At 43.1% G+C, this 20,329-nt stretch overlaps 1 protein-coding gene across 2 annotated transcripts in view; it reads right to left on the reverse strand.

Annotated features, from left to right (window-relative positions):
* Positions 1–12,909: 12,909 nt before the first annotated feature.
* Positions 12,910–20,329, reverse strand: part of LOC101160370 (runt-related transcription factor 3) — a 41,089-nt gene continuing 33,669 nt past the window's right edge. For both annotated transcript variants that reach the window (XM_004082389.4, XM_023951523.1), the window contains 2 exons: positions 18,963–19,037; positions 12,910–15,707 (listed from right to left, as the gene is read on the reverse strand). In XM_004082389.4, coding sequence (XP_004082437.2) covers positions 15,238–15,707; positions 18,963–19,037 — 545 coding nt within the window. In that variant the 3' untranslated portion in view covers positions 12,910–15,237. The remainder of the gene's footprint in view (positions 15,708–18,962; positions 19,038–20,329) is intronic.

The raw sequence follows: 20,329 nt of genomic DNA on the forward strand, positions 1-20,329 counted from the left end.
CTTTGATTGAACTTTTCAGAACCTCCCATCAATGATTTGTTGTGCATTTTTGTTTGCTCAATGCAATGAAAGCAAAGGCACCTTTTAATGAGGCAAATTCATTCAGGTCAAAACTCCAGACTGCTGAGGGGTCCACAGCGTTGCAACAAGGTGAGGTTTTCTTGACTTTAGGTAGTACAAGCTGTCACCCACCCATCAACATGTTGCCTGTGGTTTTTGGCAGACCGATTGGGTTTGATTTGGCCGGTGGCGGTGGCTCATGTCTGCAGTTACAAAGCACCCTGGCACCCTGAGGAAAACCCTCATATGGGCAATTAATGGGCCACACGGATGGAAACCCTGAAACTCTAAACGTGCCTTTATTATATTTGGAGTTCAAATGCAATAAATATCAACAGTGTGACGATTTATCCATTGACAAGTGTGTAATAAACGTCTGTTTTACATTTTGGTGGTGAGTTTTAAAGGTTTAATTCACCCAATTTACAAGAGTTTTCAGACTTGTCTTTGGTGAGACGACTTTAGAATTACAGCTGCAGTTAAAATAAGAAGAGCAAAATAAAATGTGGTGTATGAATACAAAATAAATGCTTCCATGGAAATCAGGAGCAAAATAAAAAGGCATTTAAAAAAAGAAGGAGCAAATTCCTGGAATTTGTTAAATTGCTTCCTTACGGAGAAATGATCCTTTGCTTTTATAAATTTGGAGTTTTCGTTGATGATTTTGAGGAAGATTTAAGTTGGGAATGATGAACAAACTATCCCTACAGAAAGAACAGAAGTACAGAAAGAAACACAAAAGTTACTTATTTGAGTTAGAGCAAGTAATTCTCACATTTAATCATCTGCATGGCAAAGTCACCTCATACATTTCTGTCACATTTTTCATTTTCTTCACTCAACTGAGAGCAAATTCTTTATGTTGTTACAGCTTTGCACCAAACACTGCCACTTATTATTGGTGCACTCAAAGGGTTTGAGGTTTACACACAAATGGCTGTTGTGCAGTTCATTGTGGCATCCGCTGCCCCATCAACTGCCAGACCACCGACCAACAGCAGCAGCTTATCTGCCGCGCTCCAGCGCCTGCAGTCAGTCAGTCAGGGTTGATTTTGTGTGCTCACATTGTTTATTTTATTCCTTGTTAAAATGTGGTACTCCGGCTTTCTCTCTCTGGGGCTCGGTGGCTACTGTGGTGGGGCGATAGGGGAATGCGGCTGCCCCCTTGGGCGGCCCACAAAAAGCTGCCTCCATCTCTCTCCCCTGCTTGCCACTCTCTCCATCTGGATCCTGCAGTCACACCCTGTGGCAGAGCTGCGGTTAGTTGCAGCTGTCGACTGGTAAAGAGGCACACTGAGGGTTTTAGGATTAAACAAAAGCTGCTGTACATGACAGCGCCGCTAGAGGGCAGTCAACCACAGAAATACAGAATAGGGAAAAGTTATTTATTTTTTTTAGTTTTTTTTTCATCTTCTGTACATGGTCAGCACTTTTTTGCAGGAAGCATTTGGTGTGTGAACCTGAGAGTGGGGGGATGAAGGGAAATGTGGGCTTTAAACTGAGTACTTTCCAGAGAAGGAGGGGGTTTTGAGCTGTTGAAAGACGACTCATGATGTCAGGCTTTATGCCTCAAGGTGTCTCGAGTCGGCTGTTTAAAGTCATTATAGGACTACAATGGCGGCCTGTTTTATTTGTCTTGACTGTTGGACACATGGTCATTGTTGTGGAAGCAGACACACCCCAATCCCAGCTCATCATTAGATTCATTTACCTCACAGTTTATGCCGCGCTGTGGCCTTGAAGCCAGAGGTGTTTGTTTGGTATGTGGCCAATTACTACTTTGTCTTTGAGGTTGTGTGTCTTTGTGATGCACCTTGTCTTTGTTATCCTGTTTTTAAAGGAATCAGGAAATGTTTCCTGCATGTCGTGGTATTTTCAGGTGTGTGTGTGTGGATGTTACCGACTTCCAGTGTGTGCCTTTTGCCAAAGTGAACTAGCAGGTTTCTTTTTAGTGCGCTGCAGCACATCAAAGGGAGAAGAGTTTTTTTTTTTTTTTAAAGTTAAGGCTTTGCCATCTGTCTTCAGCTCTTTGGTTTTCTTTTCATGCCAACCACAGAGGCTGGGCCTGTTAAAAAGAAACTCCCCAGCATGCTCCGCCCTACCCTGTCGCCATGGCAAAATGACTATTGACTTCTCATGTGCTCCATACTGACTGTTTTCCTTTTGTCTGCTGTGCAAACCAAGATGTTAAACATTAAAATGCTGAGCGGAGAAGCTCCGAGCAAAAACGGCAGTCATTGTTAATGATTCTATCTGATCTTTGGCCCCATTTTCTTCAGATTTAAGCCAGATCTTTTTGTACTTGCCTGCAGGCATATAGGATGCTGAGACATGTAGCTTTAACACTGAAGGAGGAGAGCAGGAGGATGAAGATGGAGTCATATTGATTGCCCTTAGCTGCTCTTTCATAGCCTGTGTTCATGGCTTGTGTTGGCTGAGCCCTCTAGTCTAATGGCTTTTAGACCTCCATTAGGTTGTGTGGTTTAAGTAAGTAACAAAAGGCTCTGTCAGAATGCTTTAAGCATTAAAAAGGCCGTCAGTGTTGGTTGTCCACTCTACCAGCTCATCAGGAGCGCTGGAGTTGAGGCTGGTTTACTGTCGGCCTCTCCAGTGTAGCTCCTGCTGAACCCTAAGCCCGTGTTGCTTTTAGACTTTTGGGAATTTGTTCAATTGAGCGGTGAAATCCACAGCTCACTCACACCGTAAAACCCACGGTGTCCTGGGCTTGTGCACTGTAAAAGTCTTTCCTTGCACTGACAACATGTGAAGAAGTGCCAGCAGCTTTAAACATTTGCACGGTTCACTTAATGAGGAGAGAACTGTGGCGCGGTGGTAGGAAAGAAGCTCAGAGGGACTGGAGTTAAATGTGGTGTTTGGTGGCAACTGAGGAGGAGGTCTAAGCTGGCATTAAAAGGCACATTTGGTCTAGTTTTCACCTTTTTCAGGCTTTTTTTTATTAGGAATATTCCATTCTGAGAGGAAAGTGCTGCTGTGTATTATTAGATTTCGTTTGAAGCACACTCTGACATGATGATCTTTGCAAATGTAAATGCAGTTTGTTTCTTTTTCCACCTTTTTAGGGTGCATGCATCAACACTGAGCCACCAAAGCCCCTAAAAACGGTCATTTTCCTGGATTTTTCCGTTCCTGTCTGTGCACTCCTGAAAATCCTCAAAGTCCAAGCCTTTAATCAGTTACCTTAATTTTCCACTGCGTTGACTGTCGCTTGCCGGGAAAGTTGCACCTTTGTGTGTGTGAGCCCTTGTGCCATTTTTGGACTAGTCCCTATGTTCTCTCTGCATCAGTGCTCCAGCTACGGAAGCCTCCAGGGTCCATTGCCTCTGCAGCTGCACCTCCAACCCTCCAACTCCTGCTTTGGTTGGAAGCGTGTCTGTTGCTTTTTCCAGCCATCATAAAGAAGACAACTCCCCCACTGTCTCCCCTTTCTATATTAACACACTGTGTTTGGCCTTGGAACTCACCATTGCAGGCCCTCCCCACGTTACTGCTGGTTACAGTAAAAAAAAAAAATCAACACCTCCTGTCATGCAGACTGGGGCTTTTCAACGTGCAGATTCAGTTTTGTGAACAAGCACTTGATCTGCTCACTCTCTGAGGGTGCGAAGGAGTGCATCTTACTGATAAGCTGGCAACTGAAGACTCAAATTGTGGTTGACATCTTGAAATCTTCTGGTCTTAATCTCACTTTACAGAGATCTGTAAACTGATTTAAGCTGTATTACCAGAAGTGCTATCATGTTCTAAACTTGTAAAGCTTCTCTATATTTTCAAATGTCAAAAAAAAAAAAGGTTACTCATACTCGTTAAAAATAGTTTCACTGATCATTATTTTTTTTTTTTGCCCCACTGACTTATCCATGTATATTTTAAATGATAATAATAATGGATTGGATTTATCTGCGCTTTTCCAGACGTAGAATATAGGCGCTTACAATGTGTCCATTATTCATTCACTCTTCAATCATACTTGGTGATGGGAGAGGCGTGGCTGCCAGTTTTAAAGCCAACGGTCGCTCTGACCATCACTGGGATCATTCATGCACGTTCATGATGGTAGGCAGTAGTGTTGAGGGTCTTGCTGTCCTGAGGGCCCTCACTGGGAGGTGTTAACTGCTCACCAATTCAATTGCTTGTTCAATCGAACCCTGGTTTCCTGCATGTCAGTCCTTCACCTTACCAACCGAGCTACCCAGCCGCTCATTTTAATTTGCTCAAAATTTCTCAAGGAGCTCCTGCAGCACAATCTATAATCACCGTTTTTTTCCCTGTTTCTTGAAAGATTTTTTTTTTTTTTTTTATGATCGTTCTTATTTAAAGATCAAAGTTTCACTGTAGATGTGGACTGGAGCATCACTCCAACACTTTGGTTTTGTGTTCCTGGTTGCATGAACCAGTTTCAGTTGAGCTTCTTCTCTGTTGCACGGGTGGCCTCATTTACTGCAGAGCGCTTTGGTGTCTTTGGTATAGAGAGAACTGTATGGTTGAATGCAAAGCTCAGAGGTTCTACAGCTGCAAAATGAGCACAAATCATTGGTGTTGCAAACGTGCTCAATGCACTTTGCTTGCTCTGATTGTTTTTGTTGCTTTTTTTAATTATTTTTTTTTTACACATTTTTACTTCAGATTGAATCAAACTCTAAATCCACTCTAAATTAAATTTCCCAAAGTCATTGTATGTTTGTAATTTGTTAAACAAGACACTTTGAGTCCATTTCAGAAGTCCTCTGTTAAACCTGATAAGATGTGTGCTTTTTTCCCACTCATGCACTATAAAATTTAGAATTGTCATCTGATGTGCAGAAACTATTGGCAATTTAGATCTGATTTGTTTGACAAACATGAAAGCTAATCTGGCGTGGTATGGAGAAAAAACACACACACTAGTTTTCTATAAAGAACCTGATAAAAATCGTGATTTAGTGTTCTTAACATGTACTTGTAGCATGTTTCTCATAATGGAGACAATGTATGAAGAAAATTGAGTTTGAAACTGCATTTCTGAATGTTTCTTTATTCAAATTATTCAAATCAGGAACAGATTAAAAAATTTCCCATTGGAAAAAGCTTGTAGCTGTGATGTGGAAGCTACAATCTATTCTGATGCATCCACTTGTAGACAACCAGATACATGGAAAAGGGGCAGCCGTGGTGCAGCGGTAAGGCAGTCGATCCATGATCATAAGATTGCAGGTTCGATTCCCGCCTTGCACGCCCATGTGTCAAAGTGTCCTTGGGCAAGACACTGAACCCCACCTTGCCTCTGGTGGGAGGCTGGCACCAGTGTTTGGCAGCGGAGCCGCCACCAGTGTGTGAATGTGTGTGTGCATGGGTGAATGGGACTGTGACTGTAAAGCGCTTTGGGCCTTCGTAAGAAGGTAGAAAGCGCTATATAAGTATACGCCATTTACCATGGACGCCTTTGTTTTCCTCGTCTGAGCTGGTATCTGCCTCAAAACTGTACGGCTGGTTGGCTCCAATATTGCTCGCCATTTTGTTGCACGACTAATGTTGGGTTGGGATTGTGCAAGACTGTGAGCTAGTGGGAGAAGGCGTAAACAAATTGGATGATGGGAAATCGAGGCAGGCCAACTCTGATGCTAATAGTCCCGCTCACCACATTGAAGAATTTCTAATGAACTCCTGCCCCTCTGCCGATTTCCTAGGAAACGTCAAGTTTTTGAATTTTTGCCTAAAAATGGCGTACCGTAATCATAAAAGACCATTAGGAATGCTTTGAAAATAGATCTAAAGATGATCAGAGTGTGATTTTTCATTTATTTTAAACAGGGCTTGACTTGCCTGTAGGTTAAATCTGGTGCTAGTCAGACAAACTGGGTTGCACTCAGACTATCCTGCTGCCCAAAGAACCAACTGTGCAATATCACACAGCATTCAACATCTATTTACTGAGTGGGAAAGAAGCCACAACCACAGAGATACACAGAACTTTAATTCTGAGGGTGTGCAAACAACAAAAAAATAAAAGCTTTTGTGCTTCTGTCTGTGGAGTCAAACTGTTAGAAATAAACAATCATAAATAAAATACAACACCAATACTTTTTACATATGATTAAAATCTGTGGAGCTCTTTAATTCTTTCAAAATAAAATTACTGTATTGAAATTGTTTTTCTTTTTTTTCTTTCTTATAAATACAATCAGGACTGCTGGTTATGAAACCCAAATAAAGATATGAGTTGTGAATGGGTGGTAATAAATAAGTTCTTACTTCCTCTGTCTCCTTTTCGATCAGGCTTTTGAAGCTTTGTGGTAAACGCTTACTGGCACTAATTCAAAAAAAAAAAAAAGTTAAGTAACTCGTTTTTTTTTTTAACTAAAAAAAATTACTTAACTGAAATAAAAAAAATTAAACAAATGAGCAAAATACAAAGCAGTTAGAAAGCACAGACATAATGTTGTTAAGTATAAATCAAGCATGAAGTGCAATTGTGTCACGAATCTGGAGAGAATTCAGTGCCTTATTATACTCAGTGTTTTCCTGATTTGGGATTAGAAGGCATTTTCCAGAATTCCCTTTTTGTTATCTGCTCTGCAGGTTTACCAGTGAGGCAGTGACATGCTAAAGTTGCTCCTTGATGCACGGATGCTCTCTGGTCTTCCAAGTGAAAAAACACCAGGAGGTCTTAACAAAAAGCTAGCTCCGGATCAGTAGGGTCTTGCTCGCCTCCCAGATGCGGCGTTTTTATTTTCTTTCTGATTACTCACTCCTGCATACACAGCACTGCACTCCCACTGCTTATGCGGGGGGATTTCTGCAAGAAACTTGTTTTAATTTGGATTGGCTCTGTGATGATGCCCCAAGGACGCAAAGAATTCATGAATTAAAAGAAAAGATGTTGAGCACTGTTTGGATGTGTTCACAATTCAGATATCATCATGGATCTGCAGATTTGTAACCATTGGCCAACTCGTGTGTCAGTTTTTGTTGTTGTGCAGATTTATGATGCTGGGCATTAATGACCTTCCAAGATCTGCTCATAAACAGCCTTTAAATAGCCAACTAGCTGCGCTGGTCAAACAGTATTACCACCCAGGCGTGTGGCTGGGCTCCTGTTGCTTTTGCCCTCAATGGTTCCTGCCACTGGCTGTCGCCCCCACTCCCCACACAGCCAGCCCGGAGGTAGGAAATCAAACCAATTACGGTTGCATTTAAAGAAAATTGAAGCGGGGCCGGAAAAGTGGGGCATTTCCAAAAACCACAAAATGCAAACTTCAAGGCCCCTCTTTGGCAAAACCTGAGTGGTTTTAAGCTGAGAAGAATCTTGAGAAGCCACGAAGAAATGTATTGTTTTATGCTTTACTGCATGAGATTTTTATCTTAATCAAACATTTTGACCAAGACGTTTACCCTGCCAGCCACATGCGGGCTAAAAAAGTCTTCACAAGGTCTTTCTGGGTCAGTCTCAGAGAGACGGATGGGGTTCGCTCAGTGGCAGATCTGCTTGATGGATCACGTTTAAGGACTGACTGTGTTTAGTTTCAGATCTGCTGTGCCTTGCTTCAGCTTCTCCTGCCAGAAAACTGGCACCACATAGCGCGGATCAATCTGCCAACATGTGCCAGAGCTCAAATCCTCCTTGGCCTACTTTGCTGCTGCCGAGGTATTGCAGAATTTTGCATTTTAAGCACAAACACCTGTAGAGTTCAGGAATTCAGCATGTGGCCCAGTGTGTTGCCATCTTCAAAGCCAAGAGGCTTGTCAGGGATCAGTTGCGTAATTGTCAAGAACCTATCTTGCGTATTCTCGCATCTTTCTTCCCCCGTCTGGCTTTCTCTGATCCTCCGTCTCACTGTCATCTCTCAGGAAACCCCCCTCATTTCCAAGCCTCAATTGTAAATGCTTCATTTTCCATCGCTCCACAGTCCCTCTTTGTTCCATGGCCCATTTGGCTGTTATATCTCAGCAATTATTCCCAAATCTGAACTCTCTCTAACAGATTTCTCGGGACACTTGAAAGACATTGCTCCTCATTCATCTCCCTGCCTGCAGGGCAAAAAGGAAAGCAGCAAAAATCAAGGTGTCTGTGGACCAACACGTCTCCTTGTTACACCATTAATAACGACTTCTCGTGCTAGATTTGAGGCGCGCACACACACAAAAAGAAAGTCCAGACCAACGTTCACACAGCTTCTCAAAGGCATGAAGAATAAGTAAGATGATCTGCAGTTAAAGATGAATACAAACCAACGTGTGGGAGGTGTCCCCTGAGGAGGCTTTTAGTGGAACCATGGGAACTGGTGGGTAGAGGCCTATGGGGCACCCTTGGACAGACACAGGGGTGTGGGACACCACCCCACACGGCACACTGAACCTCACTGCAATAGTAATCATGGGTCACTTGCCAGGAGGAGCCATGGAGATTGCGAACAACAACATGAACACTTAAACAGCAAAGGTTTCATAAAATAGAAGACCCATCAGGGTTTCAGAGTGACACTTGAGAAGAAGTCGATTCACTTTAAAGCTTTGATGCTTCCTCTTGTTTTCTCTCCATCTAATTGCTCCCATATGGAGACAGGATAAAAGTCACATTCACTCCCAAAATCACACGGATTTTCAGTTCAGGTCAATCACCAAACTGTTGTCTGATTCACTGCTTCCACAGAAGACAGTGGGAAAAGGAAAAGAAAAAGGCAAACTGTGCTGCTTTTAATGACCATCCACATTCCCACGTGATCCAAAACGGACCTCAGCAATCATCCTCGCTTAAACTCGCTGCTCGGATGAAAAAAAACAAGGGAGATAGGAAAGATAGAAAGTGCGTATGTGAACCGTCAATTTAGCCAGTTCCCCTACTCGGTCCACAGGGATCCCCGTTTCCCCTTCTCGCCCCCACTTCTCCACCCAAGTACCCCACCATCGAGGGGGAGTGCCTGGCAGCGAGCAGCAGTTTGTTTGCATGTGTGTGCTCAGTGTGTGTGTGTGCACATTAATTTCCTGTTTTATTGAGGAAGCTGATATGCGCGTGTACAGATCGTTATTCAGATTTTATCTGTGAGAAAAAAATAGGACAATTCTCATGAATCTGCATGGGAAACAACGAGTATTGTTTCTGGGAAGCTGCCCTGCTCTCTTGGCACAAACATATTTTGGTTCACTTGTTGAGTGCAATCGCAGAGGTCTAAATCCAGCTTTGCATACATGTATCACGATTGCAGGCGAAGAAGGAAGCTGAAACACTGCAATCTGTTGTGCTCAACCTCTCCCCCTTAACAGACTAATCAAATTAAGGCCTACTGATTGTACAAGGGCCATTGTGGTCTTTAAACAACATGAGCGGTCTAAATCTAAGTCCTTTTGGGCATCTAAATAAAAACAAAGAGCTGTCATCCTAGCACAATCCTCTTTAACCAGTTTGAGCCTCGCAGAAAGTGTTTTCTTGGGGCCTGGAGTTATTGCCAAATAATCTTAAATTGAGTGCAGAAACTCGGTGCTAAATCACGTTTTTTTTTCCAGCTCCTCTTTCTAATCTCAACAATCAAGACACTTCTTTGGAAATATGAACATCCTCCTATAAGAAATTGAATAAAAGTTCTTTAAAATGCTAAACAAAACTAGAGGAAATTAGCATTCTAGAACATTTGTACTCCTGAAATGCCTAGAATTGCTGTTTTTTTCTTGTTAATGATTGTACATGCGGAAAGATAACTGCAATTTATTTAGTGTAATAGTCAAATAAATCAATCAATAGTCTCACTCCAGTTGTATTTTGATCTATTTTTAAAGTGTTGTGCCATTATGCCATTTTTAGCCAAAAATTAAATAACTTGTCTTTTTTGAAGACATAGTTTCTGCAGAGCTGCAGCAGTTCACTAGAAATTTGCTTCAATGTTGTGGGTGGAACTGTTGGCGTGGGGTAAGCCTGATTTCCCATCATCCCTTTTTGACACTCCCTCCTGCTAGCTTACAGCCCCTCACAACCCTAACCTAATTACTGGTTCAACAAAAATGAGGACCAATATTGTAGCTATTCAGCCATACAGTTTTGAGCCAGGCACCAGGTCAGACGAGGAAAACAAAGACATACATGGATCTATTTGTCTGCAAGTGGATGCATCAGAACGGAGCAGAGCAGGAAGCTTGTGATTTGTGTATCTTTTTCCAATAATGATCTAGTCTGCTCCTGATTTATAACAATTAGAATAAGGAAATACTCAGAAATTGTCTTTATATGTGTCCCCCATCATCAAAAAATACCAATAGAACAGGATGAAAAACACAATTTTTCAAAGGTTGTTTTTTGTTTTAGCCGATAAACATCTGATCATTTCGAAACCACACGGTCACAAGCACATGATGGTGATCAACTCTGGGCTCCGTGGAGAGGTGTTTGGTTGTGAGAACCGGGAGCTGCGTGATGCAGGACAGAGCAGATCAGTCTCTGTAGACCGAACATGGATGAGAAACTACCTACAGTGAGATCCCTCAGAATCAGTGGAGCCCTCTATCTTTTCTGCATCTCCCACCCCAAGGCAGCACCGGCCGTCTGTGTGAGAATGGTTGCATCACAGCTCTGGTGGTTTCGCAGCCCCTGGCCTCTGGGCTTCTCTGACTTTCTGTGGGAACCCTGATTTTGGACGGTCGCCTTGGTTCCCACCACCACTCTGGTTAGAAAATAGACTTTTGCTTATGTAGAAGGCACCCAAACGAAGCTGGTTTGAGCCTGATTCTTCTCGCATGGATTGAATGAGAAGGGAGTCAATGCTTGCAGAAAGAACTTTAATGGATTTCTTATGCAGGTAGCAGCAAAAGAGGATGTTTATGACATGTGCGCTGGCTCTGCCTTTGTCTCCTTGCCTGCATTTACGTTGTTCACTGATTACAGAAAATTGAATCACTTTCCTTATGAAATCAAAACTCTATGTTCACTATAGAACAATTATTTTAGTGTTTTTTTCCTCCATATTTTATTCACTTAAAAAGCTATTCTGTTTGTCAACAAATCCCCCCCCCCCCCCCCCTCCCAACTGATTACAATGAAATCCAGATTTGCTGCCTCACTGAAGCAAACTGTTTTCCTTTTTCCTGGAGAGTTACAGTTTCCGGTAGATGAGAAAAAAAAACAGCTCTTTGTGTACATCCATGACAAAGACGGAGCGCTCCTCTGCTCCCCACATGTGAAGAAGAGAGTCAGGTCTCACAGTGTGTGCAAAGACAGCTGGAAAATTCCCCTGAGCATGGCCTAATTGAAATCTTACTGTCCTGTGTTTGTGTTTCCTGGGTGGTGGGACGATGCAGGGCCACTCTGCAGGGAGACTGTCCTGCAGGGTGAGAAAGTGGAGCTTGCTCTGGACACAGAGGGATGTGAGATATGTCAGCATGGGATTGTGTGTGACTGTGTGTGTGCAGAGTTAATTAAATACATCAAGGCTGAGTGTGTGCATCCTGAGGCTTTGTTGTCGGGCCAATGCTGCCCCCATAGAAGACAAATGCGTTTCTAAAGAAAGAACAAAGAAAGGAAAGAGAAGATTGAATGAGAAGAAAGAAAAAAGAGACAAAAGCATGAATACAAAGGAGTATAAACAGGAAGAACCAAGCAAAAAAAATCATGCAAAACCATGTATTCTGAAGTGAAAGCCCTTTCAGGACATATCAACAGACAGGATTAGTTTAAGAGAGGAATTGTGGGTATCGGTTTCATGTTAACCACATCTGAAATTGGACCACCCCACAAGGTAGAATCTCAAATGTTTAATCCAGCGGCTCCACTTCAAATGAGCCAAACAGATGCCATAATCACCACATACGTTAACAGCCGCATGGCTGGTAAAAAAAACCCAGACGACATTCCAATCTTCTGCTATATTGTTTTTAACAAGGGACAACTTGCCGACGCGCGCCAGCGTGGATGCTGCCAAGGCGGTGTTGGATTCCTTGGCTGGGCTTTATGTACGTTTTGGGTACCTCTGTGTTGAAAGCTGAGGCATTTTCAGACCTCAGAGAGGTGTCGGTGATTGCCAACAAGAGTCCCACTAAAGGCAGCGAGGAGGGTCATTATTGGGGGTTATTGGGTACAAGCCACCAGTGATCCCCCCCTACAGTGATGAGATGGAGGCAGCAGCATGTGGGCTGCCTTCTAGAGGAAGATGACAGAAATGTTTGGATCAGAATGCTGGTGTGGAAAGAGTTCCACTGATCATTGATGGAGTTTTCTTCTCTTTTAATGGGAAGCTAGGTTTATACTGATTCATACTCAGCCTTCATATTTAACTGAACTCTTGACACCTCCTGGAGTTATGAAACTGTAAAAGACCTAACAAGCCAGACTTTTCAGCATAGGGTTACAGAAGTGAAGAAATACTAATATGAGAAATTGTTTTCAAAATGAACTTAACCTTTTTTAAAGAGAGCAAATGTTTTACTTAAATCTGAACCGAGTGAAAAAAGAACAGGTAGGACCTTTTTAACTTCAAGAAAAATAAAGTCCTGTCACAATTCATTAAAATGAAAAATGTCTTAGATCCAACTCCATGTGCACATTTCCTAAAAAAATTAAAGACTTGTGAGTCTTTGGAAGATTTGGAGACACTTTAATTTTTTTCCAGGCATAAAAGTAATGACTTATAAATGAAAAGATGTACTATGAAAAGAAATATCCTTCAAGTCAGTTTTTCTGAAAGAAAAAATAAACTTTTCATTTAACTTTAGAATCATAAATGATGTTTGAAAAGCTTTTTTCTTGTCATTATTAAAAAGTCTGGTTTTGTCTCCCCTTTTGTTTTCTTTTCTAATTTTTCACATTTTTGGTTTTGTGTGGGGAAAAGAAAATCCAAATTTAAAGTAAACTAAAAATCAGCCGCACAGACGAAGAGTTGAAACATGTTTCTTTTAATTAAAATGATTAAAAACTACATTATTGGCAAACTTTACAAGCACTCGGTAAGGAAGCAATAATGGTATCACATACATGGAGGACATTTTTTTAAATTAACATATCAGTTTCAGATGTACATGCTTTGAGCACAGGTAGAACTGACAAAGGCAAGATGTCAGAACTTGGAATACAAACGACATGAAAGGGTTTTATTAAAAAAAAAAAAACAACAAAAAAATAATGCATCATCATGGAGTTCAATGAAAAATGCAGTTGACCTCAACTTTTAGGCTTTTTGCAGAAACAGGACAAAGAGATCAATCAAGGCAGATGATTTGCCAAACATGTTAGAACAAACATTATAAAGGAAGAATAGGATGTATGATTCTTGACAAATAACCACACAAATTTCAATACACAAAGAATGTTTAGAAAAGAGAAAAAAAGCAGAAAATTAACTCAAAGGACTGTGGGAATGAAACAGTGATCTCCAAAAACAAAGAATGAGTCATGAGGGGTTGCAAAAATATCTCATAACTTCTTTTTTTTTCTTTTTTTACCTGAGCTGTGAGCTTCTTTGGATATTTTCTCACTTTGAAATAAAGCCTTGCTCTTGTTGCAATCAACAATCCATCTTTCAATGTCACAGATTCTAATCATTTTTCTTCTCGTGAAAGAATAAAAAGACACATGATACCTGATTTCTCTGAGGCTCATAAAAACAAGATCCACACTTGTGTGTCAACTTTATCAGTAAATTAAAGCAAAGAGCCAGAGCCATAGAGGCCTCAAAGTCAGACTCATCAGAAAAGAAATTTTTTCACAACAAAAAATGATTCCTTTCTCTTCTATTTTTTTCTCTTTTTTTTATGTTTTTTTTTAAACAACTTCCTCAAGCAATGGCAAGAAGATACCCTGCTGACTCCACCCCTCCAATCTGCCCCTTCATCATTCTGCTCCTGCAGTGACACTGGATCGTATTTGTAACTGCAGGGGGAATGTGCACGCACACCTGTGGAGCAGGAGCGATTGAGATCATTTGAAGAAAAAACTGCAAAAGGAGTACAAATGATATGCAGTAAATTATCCAAAAAAAAAAAAAATAGTGCAACAATTTTAGCAAATGGCTTCTTTTTTAAGGGGGATGGTAAAGGCAATTTGTAAATTACAATATTACAATCTATTTGGGGCTTTGGAATAAAAGGTTTTAGTGCATCAAAGCTACATTGGAAGGCAAACATAATAACAATAAAGGTTCTGTTTATCATAATTTAGTAGCAATATATTACACAAATTCCAAATTTATAATTAACAGCAAAACATGGTATAGATATACTGTATATATATTTATGTAGAAAAAGGAAAAGGAGAAATGCTCAAGGAACTGGGGTATATGCATACAATTCCTTAAGTTTTGGCTCAAATAAATATTAAAGGTAAACTGGGTTGTGCAGTTAAAAAAAAAACAATAACTGGGGATTCTTCTTTAGAAAAAGGTTTGATCTTTAAGGGGTTTGACTCTGACATGCCTGCAGAACCTGCAGACCTTCTCTGCTTTTGCCTTTTATACATTCCTTAAAATATCTATCCCAGCAGAGAAGAATGAACTCAATCAACAAGCCAGTCCTGAAAGTTACAAAGCTTCTCTCAATAATGCAGAAAATGTGTTCAGACTGCATACACTAGAAGCTTAGATAATAAATTACACAAGAAGGTACTCTATGGGTACTTTGAGCTCCCAAACAGGCCGAGATTGTAGTCGCAACTTTTTCACAACTAACTTCACAAAATTCCAAAATTTTACAGAAATGAAAGCTTAAGAAGGACCATTTGCTACAGCAGTGCAGCCAAGCCTGGCAAAGAGTCATGGTGCAAACATCCAGTCTGACTCCTGCACCTGCCAAGTGAGCCGAATCAGTCTGAACAGTCTTGGATGAGCGCCTGGTTCTGTTTTTTCTTTTCAGTTCCTCGTACCTCCTCGCGCTGTTGTTCGTTTGCAGTTCCTGCAGGAAAGCAAATGCTGAAACGCTGAAATGGCTCCTCATTTCGGTCTCGGCTGAGTCTGCCTTCAGCTCTCTGAGCTTCCAATTGTCTCTGAAGGGATTTCAGCGCAGTGCAGATGTTCACTCAAAAGTTACAAACGAGAAAAGTCTTGTTTTCTTGGGTGAAAGCAGAAAGTCTGTAAAGCGGGTGCCAGGGAAATAAAAGGCAAACATGCAATGTTTCTCTATTTTGGTTTTTCTTTGGGTGTTCAGCTGTTTTGGTGACCATGATATTTACTTGTCATTTGCCCCACCCCTCCCTATTGAGCTATCTGTCAGTCAATATGGCCTCCAGACGGACTCATCCAACCGACCGGAAGTCGGGGAGTTGCTGTGACTGCCGTCGGCCTCCACTCCCTCGCTTTGGGTGTTCAGGCCGGGGTTCATCAGGCTGTTGGTCCCCCCGGTGCCCGTGGCCCCTGAGCAAGACAGCAGACGGGTTGGGGAGCGTTCCCCTCCGGTGTTCCCTGGTGCCACCATGGAGAATGGATAAGATCCGGAGCCCGTGCCGTAATACAGGTACGAGTTGGACTGGAGATTTTGGGACTGATTGTTTGAGTAAGGTGGTGGCAAGTAGGTGTGGTATCTGGAGGAGGCTGACATGCTGAGGCTGCTGATGCCAGTGCTCGGGGTGTTGGCAGAGTAAGAGAAAGCCCCCGGGTAGTGCATGCGGGGGTCTGAGAAGCGAGGGTCGGTGAGCGGGGACAGAGACGGGAAGGTGGTCCTCTGCGGGAAGAAATCTGTTGTTGCTGTGGAACACAGAGACAGAAGAGAGTTGAAATGTATTTATGAATAAAAGTGGTTGTTGTCATTACAAAACAGGAACCGTTTTTTTTTAATTATTCTAGAAAGTGGCCCCCAAAAGCCCCCCAGTCCTGAGCTTGAATTTCTGGTGAAACACTACTCTATGAAACTGTTTGCTCAACGTAATGAACTGAGACATTTTTTGGCTTAATAACGGTCATCAAGCTCTGACAGCACATCATCCCACAGCCCCATACACAAGACTGCACTTATGAAGAGCCCCCCCCCCCCCCCCCCCCCCAATCTCCTTGCAGCAGCCCTCCTACCAGCCCTTCAAAAGGAGATCAACATACAGCGCTCTGTCCTTCGAGGAGCGATAAAAAGAGGCATTGTCAGTGAAGAGCATAGCTTTGCATAAACACCAGCAGCCTGTTGCTCTGTTGTGCAACAGGTCATAAATTTAAGTTGTGCGACAGGCAGACGGTCACAATAAGTCAATCAGAAATGAAAAATGGCAGCGCTGGTGCTATCAGAGGGAACTCGGCCAGGTAAAAGACTCCAGTCTGAGGTGGATGTCTGAGGGGTCTGAGCTGGCAGATCTCAAGCGACTGCTGTCACCAGCTACGTCTGCTTCTCAAATGCCACATTTCCCCACACTTGCACTCAGAAAAGTTTTCCTATCTTTCAGTTTGAATATGAACCTAATCACAACTACATATCTGCTGAAATTATTTATTATTTATACACTTCATGGCTCAGATGTCCTTGTATGACTTCAAGAGTAAAATGTGGATGACAGAAAAAGGAGCTCGTATTTGTGTAGCAGCAAGCTCTTGCATGCCACAGCCCTGAGGGAGAATGCCAAACTTGCGTGCCACTGTGTGTTTGAAATCTCTTTTCCTCTCCACTACAGGAGAACTGAGCCCATTCTTAGTTAAAAGAACAACTTTTTTGCAACCTTTTTTTTTTTTTTTTTTTGAGTTCCTTTTTCAGCAACACTTTTCTGCAGCAGTTTCCTCTGTTTTGGGGGTTGAGGGAGTTTGGTGCTAGGGGTGGGATGTTGATTTTCCAGAGTCTACCAGGAACTCCATTTGGGCTCCATATCTGATTTCACGTAAGCAAAAATCCAAGACTTTAGCTGCTGTTGATTCGAGTCAAGTTGAGTTTGTCTCCTCTTTCCTTGCAGACTCCCAAAAGCTTTGCCCCCTTGGTGAGTGCGTTCCTTCATCTCTTTCGCTTTGTGCTAAATTTAGGCAGAAGCCGGGGAGGGGACATGGAGGCTCCTGTTGCTTTGGCCCCCACCCCACACATGATCTCCCCTTGATTGGAGTTGCTGGAAATGTGCTGCTAAACTGCAGCAGGGATGGACTCCTGTGCTCCATCAGGGGAAATTGGACTGGACACTTATCACAACACCTTAATGGGCTTGTTCAGTCTCGGGCTCTTGGATCTGAGCCAGGCGGTGTCTGCTAGCAACTTGAAGCCTCCACAGTACAGTAGCTCCCTCTGCAGGAGAGGGCCAAACAAACTCTGCTGTGATTGAGCAGCCGCCTGCTTTTTCTCTCATCTAACTTTGTCGCATACCTAACTGTGTCTCCACCCACTCTAAGTGCAGGCTTTGCTGTCGTGGCTGCGGTAAGAGCGGTGTAGCTTTGGCCAAGAGGGTCTTCCTTACTGAGCAGAGCCGTAATTGCCTGCAACCTTAGCGGCACAAAGCCACACATGATCTCCATTAGGCTCATCTGAAATGTGTTGACTAAATTGTAGGGACAGGAGGATAGATGGACCCCAGAGGGCGAGCTGGCACAGCCTCCTGTCTGTGATGTTGGAGCGGGTAGCAGGGAATCAAGAGATTTTATTAAGAACATTGTGTTCCAGCACTCTGACTTTCTTCTTCCAGTTCTAAAGCGTAACGCCATGCACTTCTTTAATCCTGCAACCCTGAGGGTGGAGTGTTCCTCCTTCCCACTTAGCCCTTCAGAAATCCACTAGTCCACACTCAAGCGTGCAACCCAGATATGGCAGGAGGTTTGTCTCATTTGCTTATGGGAGAAACAGATTTTGGTTGTTAACACAAGGGCATGTTAGAGGCCATCATGTCTTTGTGTGTAGATGTGCGCGCGTGCGTACACATGTGTGTCCAAATGCGGTGGCTGGCAATGGGAAGATGCAAATCTAGGCGCTCACCTGTGAAATGTTTACTCAGGCTTGATGCAAACTGTGACGGCCAGAACCGAGGGAATGGTGTCTCAGGCAAATATATGAAGGGAAGGGAAAGGAGTCTGAGAAAACTCCGGCCTGCGGTGGATCTACTACGCTGCATGGGCGGTGAGATTGTTTTCTGATCATATCAGCCTGAAAGAGGCTTTGTCGCTCTGCAGTATAGAAAGTAATTTGACTTTCTCTTTCCGGGAGCTGGGAGGGGTTTACTGACTGGTTTGGATAGTTGGATTCCATGGTGATGAGCAGTCGCTGTTGATGACAGCAATGATCCCAAGGCAACAAAACACTAGGCCTGAGCCGCCACCGCGGCCGCTGCTGCCGCTGCTGCGTATGGCAAAGAATAGGAGACTCAAATAAACACAAATGATTTCCAAGTGTTTATTTAAGCACCAAGCCTTTCCAGCTAGAGCATTGTGTCGAATGCAAATGATAATCACCTCCGTCCTGTGAAACCATAGTCAACAGCCCCGAAGCCTCGTTCACATCAGCACTCCATCAAGGTTTTTGCATGTTCTCAACTTGTCACATGCAGTGCAAGCAGGGCCAAAGGAAATTTGTGATCACAGAAAAAAACGTGATATTTTCCTAAAGCATCAACAAGCAAAGGTGACATGACTGCAAAGATTATTTGTTAAGGAAATCGTTTTCGGTGACAGATGCGACACTCCTCCTTGCAGCTGCAGAATTCGTTCACAATCTGCTGTCATTTAAACCTTCATACACCGCTTTAGGAGGTTCCACTTTCTCTTAGTTTAAACAGTTTGATCTGAAAGTTCTGTGACTCTGGACTCTTCTGATAGTTTGCAGAAAAAGAAAAAGCGACCAGGGGATCAAACTCTTTTGCCTTTTGTGTCCTTATCACAGTAAGAAAGGGCAACTCAGCACAGGGGGGGGTTCCGGGATGGATGGAAGTAGGTAACAAAAAAGAAAACAAACCAGAAAATATTTGGTTTTTTTAGACTATTCTCAAGTTTAGCATCACAGCAAAGCAACTCCAGCTCTGTGATTCAGCCACACAAGCCATAAACTGTTCTCACCTGTCCATGGTCTCAGGTCCTCCTCCACCTTACACTGCTTCAGAGTGGGGGTGTCCATCTGCTCCTGCCACAGGGCTAGGGAAACACAAAAATGAAGATGGGGATCAACAGAATGAAAACTTTATTCATGCAGGGACTTCATAGCACAGTAAAATGTGTGGGCTTAAGGTGTGTCCACAACGAGGAAATAATAGCTTTTGCCGAGGGAATATGAAACGCTGTCCAAATGACCTCCTCATGGCAGATTGGTCAAAATTGTCTTGACATCTGGAGGCTTGCAGATGTGAGTTCCTGTCACAGGCTGGCCTCTGCTGACTGAGCAGCAAAGACTGGGAAGAGGAGGGGTGGTTTTCTCACCACGGTGAGACCAGGCTTGGAAAAACAAGCCTGATGGGTGCATACAAGGTATTTTTGGGTCTTTCAGGCGAGACGCTGAAGCAGGCGAGACCTGTGAGCCTGTGCGGCCAAGCTGTCAGGAAGGTCACGGACCTGCTGGCCCAACGCGTGGGACCCTGATTCACACCCCATGGTCACACCGCAGCACCTCGGCACAAATAGTTGGCTGTTTGCTTAAAGTCTGAGACGTGCATTTGCTACAGGACGGCCTGCACGGAGCTCCATTGGCAGAAATGTTCAGAAATGTTCCACGTTCCTTTTTTTAAGTCCTAAATTATAAATATTTTATCAACTGATCTTAAAGAAGCAAACTATTCTTTACCACAGCATACAATAAACTCCTCACCCCCTTGTTGTAGCAATCAGGATGCAAACCTATTAAGAATGGAGCGGGGAGACCAGTGGCTATTCACCTAAACCCTCACAGGGCTGAGCATATGTGAGATGTGTGCTTCCCCTGGAGCTCCTCCACTTCCTCTGCAAAAACCCAAATCAGCACTCAGTCAATGAGAGGTCTCGCTCTGCGCCTCACAATGGCAAATTCTTACACATAAATGGCCTTATTCAGAAAAGCTTGCAAGCAGCTGGTGCGATTCGCTCAAGAAAATAAACACTTCATTCAAATATTTTGATTGGCCAGCAGACAACGTCAATACCAGAGGCACAGATTACCCCTGTTAATAAGAAGACCGGCCCTCTGCATGGGCGGGGCTGATGAACAGACTAGGCGGGGGCTGGAGATGAGAAGAAGTGTTGACTACTGACAAGCACGTTTGGGGTGGATCCAGCCCAGGCCTAGAGAGGGAACAAACACACTTGAGCCTGCCAGAGCAGATGAAAGGGATGGCAGAAAGGTTGCTTGAGCCAAGATGATGTCCATCCTTGTGACTCCGGATCTAGCAGCGCCTATGAGACATGTGTTGCGCCTGCCCTAATGAAGCGTGTCATTGAGAAACAGTGAATGCTGGTCC

This window comes from Oryzias latipes, chromosome 22 (genome assembly GCF_002234675.1).
Source record: "Oryzias latipes chromosome 22, ASM223467v1".
In the NCBI taxonomy this organism is placed as follows: domain Eukaryota; kingdom Metazoa; phylum Chordata; class Actinopteri; order Beloniformes; family Adrianichthyidae; genus Oryzias; species Oryzias latipes.